The sequence below is a fragment of the Gobius niger genome (genome assembly GCF_951799975.1).
Source record: "Gobius niger genome assembly, chromosome: 23".
Lineage (NCBI taxonomy): Eukaryota > Metazoa > Chordata > Actinopteri > Gobiiformes > Gobiidae > Gobius > Gobius niger.
Window position 1 is genome coordinate 1,093,300 of NC_136874.1, and position 9,835 is coordinate 1,103,134.

A 9,835-nucleotide genomic window follows, 5' to 3' on the forward strand; every position below is an offset into this window, starting at 1 on the left:
GCTAGCTACAACTGCCGTTTTTTCACTTCTACTGAACAATCCATAGAAAACATCCATATGGACCCGATTTACACATGACTTTATATGTATGTGATAAATAAGTTAATATTCCAACAAAATGGCTAAAAAGAGTGGAAAATTGTGTTTCTCTAAAGATTCTATTTTCCCCCTCGGCGAAGCCACGCCCCTTTCTATGACGAGATGCCGTCTGTATCTATATGTAAATACTTTAGGTCTAACAGAACTCATGAACTGGCTGGATCCTGGTCCGTCTTGCTGCTCTTCTCCAGCTCGCCGTAATAATCCAAAGCACGACGCACCGGCTCCAGGATGTGCTGCTGCAGAAACAAAAGCCGTTCACTCGTTTGGTCTGAAACATTAGTCACGGGTTTAAGTCCTGACATACCTCCAGACACGGGAACAGCTTGGTGAGCTCGGTGAAGAGCGGCAGGAGGACGAAGCGGATGAAGTTGGTTTGAGACGAGGGTTTGGACACTTTGTCTCGGTCCATGAACGGCGTCACCGGCAAACCGCGCAGCTTCTCCGTGTCGCTCTGGAAGAAACTACTTTACTGACCTCCACCTAGAAGCAGCTTTACGTATAACCCCCCAGTTCAGCGTCCAGTGGAAGCCTGACGGTTAAGCCCGTACCTGGTTGAAGAACTCCTGCAGCAGACAGTCCAGCCAGGGCTCGGCCACAGACATGGGCCTGGCCTCGTTGGAGATGTCGCTGACTTTCACCATGATCTTCATCAGCTGCAGAGACACGGACGGGTTTCACTAACCAGACTCTGACTGTGGACACGGGTTCGAGCTCGTTCTCACCACTTCCTTATGCTCCGTGTTGTTGAAGTCGAACGAAGGCTGGATCGAGCGGAACTTGTTCAGGATCTCGTTGTGTCGCGCCATGTCAGTGGCCAGGATGCACCTGCAACACCGGCACAGATGTGTTTATATATTAAAGAGGGGGTATTATGCTTTTTTCACTCACATAGCACCAGTCTATATCACACTACAATGATGACCAAACCTTCTGTTGGTCTGTAAATGCAGTAAATTAGAATAACTGCCTTGTATAAAATGTATCTCTCAAAATGGCTGTAGTGAATGTCTTGAAACAGGCCTCTGTCTCTTTAAGAACCTCTGAGCCTTTCCGACACGCCCCCTCCACACACTGTCTGTGGCATCAGTGGGGAGGGGGTTCTGCTGAGGAGCAGTGGTCGGTTACTCGGCTGGTGACGAAAGCTCGGAGGCGTCTCCAGGAGGTGGGGGCGTTCCTAGGAGGACTCAGGCAAACCTATCCCTAAAATGGCCGCCATCAGAGTTTTTACAGATTACTCAGAAATACGTGAATGTGCCAAGGCAACACTTCAGCCATGTTTTTAATAAGAGAATGACATAAGAACATGATGTAAAGCTTGAAAAAGTAGATTTTGCATAATACCCCCTCTTTAACTGTCCTGAACAGAAAAAAAAACACAAAAAACTATTTTCCCCCAAGTTTTTTCCCCCCTAGCCTTTTTTTGGATGTGACTGTCCTGATCTGGGTTTGGTAACACTATGTAACGACCAGAACATCCTGAATGACCAGGATTTCCGTCAGTGGATTTCTTTCTTCATGTTTCTGAAGCTGAAACCTCTTTCCCCTGACTCTTATTCAAACAGATTTGTTCTTTAATGATTGTGTTTGTAAAAGTGAGTCTGACTTGATCATCCCGGCGCGGATCTGTTTGTACTGTTCACTCGTCACGCTCTTCAGGATGTTGCTCTCCGGCTGCAAAACGAGGAGAGACCAGTCTGAGCTGGGACTGAACCTGCTGTAGACCTGGTATAAACCTGGTATAAACCTGACCTTGGCGAGGATGCTGAAGGCCACGGCGCAGTGATGGTTTTCCAAAGGAGAGATGTCGTTGTATCTGAGAGCCAGGTCCGTCTGAGCGTTTATCTGCAACAACAGCACCAGAAACTAACCTTTTTGTGGAGGTTGCGAAAGGAGTGGGAAACGCCGGGTATGGGATCGCAGAAACCATAGTTCAGCTGTAAATTGGCAATATTGTAGTCCGAACTTTTGGTGTCTAGCTTTGCAAATTGTGTAGTTTTGACCAATTTAAGGGAGTAAAGTTGATTGGACCGAACCTACCTCAACAATTTGAAAGCCCGGTAGGCGTTGTCGTACCTGGTACACGTTGTCGTACCTGGTACACGTTGTCGTACCTGGTACACGTTGTCGTACCTGGTACACGTTGTCGTACCTGGTACACGTTGTCGTACCTGGTAGGCGTTGTCGTACCTTGTACACGTTGTCGTACCTTGTACACGTTGTCGTACCTGGTAGACGTTGTCGTACCTGGTACACGTTGTCGTACCTGGTACACGTTGTCGTACCTGGTAGGCGTTGTTATTCCTGGTAGGTGTTGTCGTACCTGGTACACGTTGTCACACCTGGTACATGTTGTCGTACTTGGTACACGTTGTCGTACCTGGTAGACGTTGTTATTCCTGGTAGGTGTTGTCGTACCTGGTACACGTTGTCGTACCTGGTAGGCGTTGTTATTCCTGGTAGGTGTTGTCGGACCTGGTACACGTTGTCGTACCTGGTAGGCGTTGTTATTCCTGGTAGGTGTTGTCGGACCTGGTACATGTTGTCGTACCTGGTAGGCGTTGTTATTCCTGGTAGGTGTTGTCGTACCTGGTACACGTTGTTGTAGCCCGGGTGGTCCAGGTCGTGGCAGAGAGCAGACGTTAACATGACGAGCAGCTCGGTTCGTCCCAGTCGGCCCCTCAGCTCCGTCAGCCAGATCAGGCCGTACATCTGAGAAGTAGTAGCAGTAACAGTAGTACTTATTGCAGTAATAGTATTCGTAGGCAAGGCAACTTTATTTATACCGCGCATTTCGTACACAAGGCAACTCAATGCACCCTAGTATTTGTTGCCATCTGTGTGACGCAGTAACAGTAGTACTTATTGCAGTAATAGTACTAGTACCATCTGTGTGACGCAGTAACAGTAGTACTTATTGCAGTAATAGTACTAGTACCATCTGTGTGACGCAGTAACAGTAGTACTTATTGCAGTAATAGTACTAGTACCATCTGTGTGACGCAGTAACAGTAGTACTTATTGCAGTAATAGTATTAGTACCATCTGTGTGATGCAGTAACAGTAGTACTTATTGCAGTAATAGTACTAGTACCATCTGTGTGACGCAGTAACAGTAGTACTTATTGCAGTAATAGTACTAGTACCATCTGTGTGACGCAGTAACAGTAGTACTTATTGCAGTATTAGTACCATCTGTGTGACGCAGTAACAGTAGTACTTATTGCAGTAACAGTAGTACTTATTGCAGTAATAGTACTAGTACCATCTGTGTGACGCAGTAACAGTAGTACTTATTGCAGTACTAGTACTAGTACCATCTGTGTGACGCAGTAACAGTAGTACTTATTGCAGTACTAGTACTAGTACCATCTGTGTGACGCAGTAACAGTAGTACTTATTGCAGTATTAGTACTAGTACCATCTGTGTGACGCAGAAGCAGTAGTACTTATTGCAGTAATAGTAATAGTACTAGTACCATCTGTGTGATGCAGTAACAGTAGTACTTATTGCAGTATTAGTATTAGTACCATCTGTGTGACGCAGTAACAGTAGTACTTATTGCAGTAATAGTACTAGTACCATCTGTGTGACGCAGAAGCAGTGCTGGAAGTTGTGGAAGGGGATGTCGTTGTAGCGTCCGTAAACCTCCAGGAGGAAGTTCTGCAGGACCCGGCTCTCCATGTGGAACTCGCTCACCAGGTCCAGGTCCACGAACATGGTCTGGATCAGGAGCAGCATCTCAGGCTCCTCCCACTGCCTGCAGAGGGGGCGGGGTCAGGGGAAGAGGGCGGGGTCAGGGCAGGAGGAAGGAACGCTTTGGGAAAGTTCACTCACCAGTTGTCGAACATGGGCGTCCTCAGGTGCTCCCTGACCTCCTCGTTCACCTGCAGAGAACTACCACACATTCAGGTCAGGGCTTCTCCGGTTCAGCTTTACCTAAATCTAAAAGCCTCTTGAAAAAGTGTCACAATAGCAACAAAAACGAGACGTAAATGAATGAGAACGCAACAACTTGACGACGCAGCAACAAATGAGACTGGGATGAAGCAGGACATGTGCTCAGGTCACATGATGCTGGTTTAAAGTCAGACTGACCTCATGTTGAGAAACTGAGCGCGCACGTTCTTCCGCTGCTCGTGCACGCTCGTGTGGGGTCCGTGCACGCTCGTCTGTGGAACTGCTGGATAGTGACAAAAAACACGTCAGGAAGAAAAATGTCGCTCAGATTTCAATTTTTCTTTTTTTTTATTTCAATTTTTTTCCTAATTTTACAATCCCCCCCCCTATTTTTTCAGAATTCTCCCCCAATTATTCGGTGTTTTTTCCCCCAACCTTTCCCCAAATTTCCCTGTTTTTCCACATTCCTCGACATCGTAAACGATCATTTCTTCTACACAGAGACTTTGATCTTGTCTCACCTTTATTGGTCAGTTTGGGTCTGGTTTTGGGGATGACCTTCTCCGAGTCGTCTCTGAACATCCCCATCCAGCTCAGGTGACCCACGCTCTGCTCACACGCACACACACACACACACACACACACACACACACACACACACACACACACACACACACACACACACACACACACACACACACACACACACAAACACAAACACAGTGTCAGTATGAAGCGTTTCTGAGTGTATGTTTTCAGAGCTGTCAAACCTGCAGTTTCCTCTTGAAGCCCTCCACCTGTCGGTCCAGGTCCCTCAGTGGCTCCGGACTCTGGCTCAGCTCCGTCATGCGGCGCTCCAGGCGGTGCAGCCTCGACTCCATGGCAACCAGCTGCGAAGGCGCGGCCACGTCTGCAACGACACCGCCACACTTTAGCCTCTTTGCAGGACTAAATCTGAATGTCCTGTAGCTCCTTGATTTCTCTACATTTTACATTCTACATTTTATTTACATTTTAATCTGCAGATTTTGGTGACCGTTCTAGTCTCCTGCACTACTTTCCCTTTAGTCTCAGTCTGATTTCAGCCTCAGAAACGTGCTCACAGTCGGAGGCGAGCTGCAGCGTGTACACGGACTTCCTGTCGTTCTGCTGAAGCGATGGAGAGATCTTTAAGAGTCGTCCGTCTGAGCTGAAGAGCTTCAGGATGTGCAGCGGTCCCACCTCCGCCGCCGCTCGGAACAGCTCTGAGGAGGAACATCAGAAACATCATCAGAAAGTTTACCTTTGGCCCAGGCGCGCTGACTAAAGAAGAAAACCATTAACGAAGTAACTATGGTTCACATTTCTCTGATTCTCTGGCCTCACAGAAACTTAATGATCTTACACTACTGCAAAAACTGATCTGCAAATGGAATACACTCGCTTAACCTCTCACGCCTTTACCATTTACATTTTATTTAAGTGATTCTAAACAATTTCTCTCATTTAAAACCAGTGTAAGGTCATATCATTTCATCCTAAACTCTGCTGTGATAAATAAGGACCAAAGAAAAGCTTGTGCAGGTTTGATTCTACCTTTGACCTCTGAGTCCGAGCAGTCGTCCCTGAACTCCGCCGTCTCCTCGCGCCCGTTCACCACGAAGTGAATGGTTTTGGTGGACATGGTCTGTAACGTTCCAGACTCCTGAAGTGTGGACGTGTCAGTGTGAGCAGGTTCAGGCGCAGAGGCAGCTGCTGTGGAGGAGTCAGCTGTTCCTGACACACGGACGTCGCTCCGAGACTCCAAACTTTCCAGACCAGGACTTAACCGTGTTCTGAAGGTTCTTTTTCCACAGGGAGTTTCAGTATCTAATTCTTATTTGATTTATTGAGGCGAACAGGACATTTATGCCTAATTTTTGTGACATTAAATGAGAGAAAACCTACATTTTCCCTCATGCTGCTGTATCTGTGTATCTGACATGCTACAAAATAAAGAAACCACATCCTGAACCCAAAACTGGAGAATAAAAGTGAATCGTTTCTTGCAGGTTAAAGGTCTTACACAATATCCTGTACTCGGGCGATATGGCCTCAAATCTATATCACGATATAAAAAAGAAATATCCTGATAATGATATGCGATACGATATGGCCCATCCCTGTACTGTACACGAAAGAAGAGGAAAACATTAAATTAATCAGAAATACAGTCTGGACATTACCTCTTAACTCCTCAGTTCAGTTCTTCAGTTCAGCTTTACCCAAATCCATAAGGCCAGTGTGACGCCCAGTGTTGGGGAGAATACTGAACATTCCTGTAACTTTGTCTAATCAGAGTACTGTATTCTGAATACTTTTAGATACTTTGAATACTTTCACATTGATTTCATTACATTTATGTATAAATATGGTGTATACTCAGTGGCGGCTCCAGACAATCTCTCCAGGCCAGACGCTTTTAGATTTGGGTAAAGCTGAACTGGAGAAAATGCAAGGATTATGAGCAAAGCTAACAGGAAAATGCCATAAAAAATAACGTAGCAAAACATATTTAGTAAAACAAAAAGCGAAATGTTCTAGAAATGACAAATAATAAAATAATAGTAACAATAGACCTGCTAGCATCAGCACGTTTCCTTTTTGCAGCTTACTTCCGGTTTGATGACTGACGCCTTTATTTTGAAGAGACCACTTCCTGTTACATCTGCGCGCGAGCTCTGCAGCGCGAGCGTTTAACGGTCATGAGAAGCCGGTGATAAAAGTTGACACGGAGCGAATAAAAATGTATTTTTTCCTGAACCGCGGCTCAGAAACAGGAGAAAGGTGAGTTTATTATGTGAAGAAGACGATGTTTTAACTTTTTACGTCGTCAAAGATACACTTTATTTCATTTTATTGCCGAAATATCGGCTGAAGTTGTTGCTAAACTTGTTAACGACCTGAGCTTTGGCTAGTAGTATGTTGTCAATGTAATTATAAAGCATTTTTGTACATTTTATGAACTTTCAGGTTAATTTTTAGGCTAACTGAACTTTCAGGTTAATTTTCTTGCATTTCTGTGAAATAAACCCTGTCAGAAATGTTCATAGAAACTCCCTGTACCAGAAATATGTGCGGAGTGAATTCTGACATCAAGTAATATTTTAATTTATGAAGTGTCTGTGATCCTGGGACGGTTCCGGGTTTTATATATTAAAATATTAAATTACAAAAACAGGCAAACTTCCTCTTCATTTCCCACCTACATCTTCAGCCTCTGGTTTAAACAGTGTGACTCACTTCACCTGCAGCATCTCGCCTGAACCTGGTTCATCTTGGGTTTTATTCGGTTAATTTCTGGTTTAGACACTCATTCACACTATCTGTCTGTTACACAACCTTCCTTCAACAGATTCGTGATTTTATACCGTGTTTATGTGTTTTATTGTGCCTCTTTTGTCCCGTTATTTGCGCCTCAGATGCAGTTCCCTCCTCGGCCGCCAAGTGTTGTCGTTTCCCCCTGTTCACCTGCTGCATCTCACCTTCTGGTTCATCTTGGGTTTGGTTTTATTTGGTTAATTTCTGGTTTAGATACTTTCTGGTTTCTCTCAGCTGATTCTTGATTTTATACCTTATTTATGTGTGTTTTAACTCCTGCTTTTGTCCCGTTTTCTGCTGAATTGTTTTGTTTTTCCGCTTCAGGTGCAGTTCCCTCCTCGGCCGCCAGATGCCGTCGTTTCCCCGCTTCACTCTGCAGCTCTACGGCGCCCGCGCTGGGACATCCCGCATCTCCTGCAACAAATCGAGCCTTTTCTCCCTTTTTTCCCCGTCAAACCCTCGCTTTACGGCGGCGGAGTCTTAAATCTTCGGGATGAATGAGCCGTGGAGCCTCGGGCCGCGGTGTGACCCCCCCAGCGCCGGATTCCGGACCTAAAAACGCACATTCGTGGATTTTTTTTCGGGGTGTGAATTCCTGGTGAGTACAGCTGGATCGATAACTGATCAATTAGCAGCCAATCAGCGCGTGCAGGGCCAGGGCTCGTGGGCATATAGCCTGTAGCTTTCACTTTAGCCCCGTCCCAGATCCAGATGTGCGTCCAGATGAATGAGAAATAAAGGTTTTGCAGAGCTAGCACCGTGAGCTAACGGGCATTTATCACAGAACTGTTATAATTCTACGCATTTGGGATGTTTCTTGGAATATCCTTTATGTACCTTTATGTATTTAATCAGTTATTTTTCATTCGACAAGTCCATATTTTAGTCTCTCTTTGAGTCTCTCTATTATTGTTATTTCTATTGTGGCATTAAAGCAACATTTCTTGGGAAACAGTAATAAACCTCATACGTGTTTCCAGCACATGTTCATCTAAAACACAAAGAAAGATGATCCTGAAGTGATTCAGCTGCAGTTTTGGCTGAAATTGTTCACCTTTTTCCACTTAAAAGTTTCCCATTTGGTCATATTTGCTTTTGAATATTAAAATGTCCCCATATTCCTCCTAAGCAATTTATGATGGGCAGATTTATTTTGCATTTGTGGCATTCAAATGATAGTATTTGGCATTAAAGGGACATTTAAGCATCTGTGTAATACTTTGGCCATGCATGTGTAGTTAAACCTTTGTAACACCGGGTCTACGAAGGTCAGTAAATGAATAGTCATCATTAAACTGGATCCAAACTGGCATTGAATCTACTTTTTTGTGGAATATATTTGTGTGTTTGCAGAAAGCTGGACATGTGGCCCATGAGCCGCCGCGTCCCGTCGTCTCAGCGCGAATCACCTCCGTCCGCGGCGCTTCCTCCTCACAAATAAACGCCGCTGAGGGGAATCTCCCAGAGCTGCGGATCTGAGGCGACGCCATCTTGACTTCACCTGTTTTAGGGCAGAAAAGGTGAGAGCAAGTCGTGACGTGGTTATTGACGCCGCCCGTGGTTATTACACACTGATGTAGAGGGTGAGGCGTCGTCTACAAGATCACACGGAATTACAGCACATTTACAATATCGAGGTGATCTCACATGTCAAAAAATGCAGTGGAAAATGATGGTAAATTGAAAATAAATTGGGACAAATTTGGGGAAAAAAACAGGCAAAAAAGGGAGATTTTTAATAAACATGGCATGTCCTATCATTTCTATGCGGACGACTGTCAAATTTATATGCCAATTACCAAAAACAGCCACTGCCCCCTGACACCCCTGCTCGACTGCCTCGGTGACGTCAAGGCTTGGTTATCCCAAAATGTCTTAAAATTAAATGAGGGAAAGACAGAAATTGTTCTGTTTGGAAATGCCCTCACTGACTTGGGACCCCCAGAGCATTATGTGCGTCCCAAAGTCACCAGCCTTGGCGTCACCATAGACAGCGATTTTAAACTAGACAAGCAGGTCAATGGCGTTTTAAAATCAAGTTTTTATCAGCTTCGTCTTTTATCGAAAGTGAAGCCGTTTTTATCTTTTAATTTGCTTGAACAGGTCGTGCAGGCTTTTATTTCTTCTCGTCTGGACGACTGCAACGCCCTTTATTCAGGCATTGGCCTCAAAACACTTTCCCGATTGCAGCTAGTCCAGTGTCTTTATTTATTTTATCTTGTTGATTTTATTGTTTTATTCAATGTTTTTAATTATTTTATTGTTTTATCTATTTTATTTTTATTAATGTCTTTTACGGACTATTTATTGTTTTATGCAGGTTTTATTCTATTCTTTTTTTTTTTTTTTTTTTGAGCTAATAAGTATTGTATCTGTTTTTAGGATCTCATGTGCAGCACTTTGGAAACATCTTTGTTGGTTAAATGTGCGATACAAATAAAGTGGATTGGATTGGATTGAAAAAAGAAAAAAAACCTAGAAATTTGTTTTTATAAA

At 44.4% G+C, this 9,835-nt stretch overlaps 1 protein-coding gene across 3 annotated transcripts; it reads right to left on the reverse strand.

The window, feature by feature from the left end:
- Positions 1–216: 216 nt before the first annotated feature.
- On the reverse strand, positions 217–5,723 carry LOC306981874 (high affinity cGMP-specific 3',5'-cyclic phosphodiesterase 9A-like). 3 transcript variants are annotated; one of them, XM_079581602.1, is made up of 14 exons: positions 5,576–5,723; positions 5,104–5,244; positions 4,771–4,910; positions 4,522–4,609; positions 4,199–4,280; positions 3,938–3,997; positions 3,683–3,860; positions 2,689–2,811; positions 1,852–1,944; positions 1,706–1,773; positions 825–927; positions 651–755; positions 407–553; positions 217–338 (listed from the first exon to the last, which is right to left on the reverse strand). In XM_079581602.1, exons 1-14 carry the CDS (start codon positions 5,661–5,663, stop codon positions 246–248), a joined length of 1,509 nt encoding a protein of 502 aa, XP_079437728.1. In that variant the 5' UTR covers positions 5,664–5,723; the 3' UTR covers positions 217–245. The 3 variants fall into 3 exon arrangements, with proteins under 3 accessions (XP_079437728.1, XP_079437729.1, XP_079437727.1); XM_079581603.1 differs by having other exon boundaries at positions 828–927; positions 4,199–4,283; XM_079581601.1 differs by having other exon boundaries at positions 4,199–4,283.
- Positions 5,724–9,835: the final 4,112 nt, after the last annotated feature.

What these genes read in the sequence shown, in the direction of transcription:
- LOC306981874 (XM_079581601.1), bottom strand. Translation starts at nt 5,663, where the DNA reads ATGTCCACCAAAACCATTCACTTCGTGGTGAACGGGCGCGAGGAGACG. An exon ending in CTCGGACTCAGAGGTCAAAG is followed by an intron (nt 5,245 to 5,575) that starts GTAGAATCAAAC and finishes GTTCCTCCTCAG; the next exon opens with AGCTGTTCCGAGCGGCGGCG. An exon ending in GCTACAACAACGTGTACCAG is followed by an intron (nt 1,945 to 2,688) that starts GTACGACAACAC and finishes CTGTTGTTGCAG; the next exon opens with ATAAACGCTCAGACGGACCT.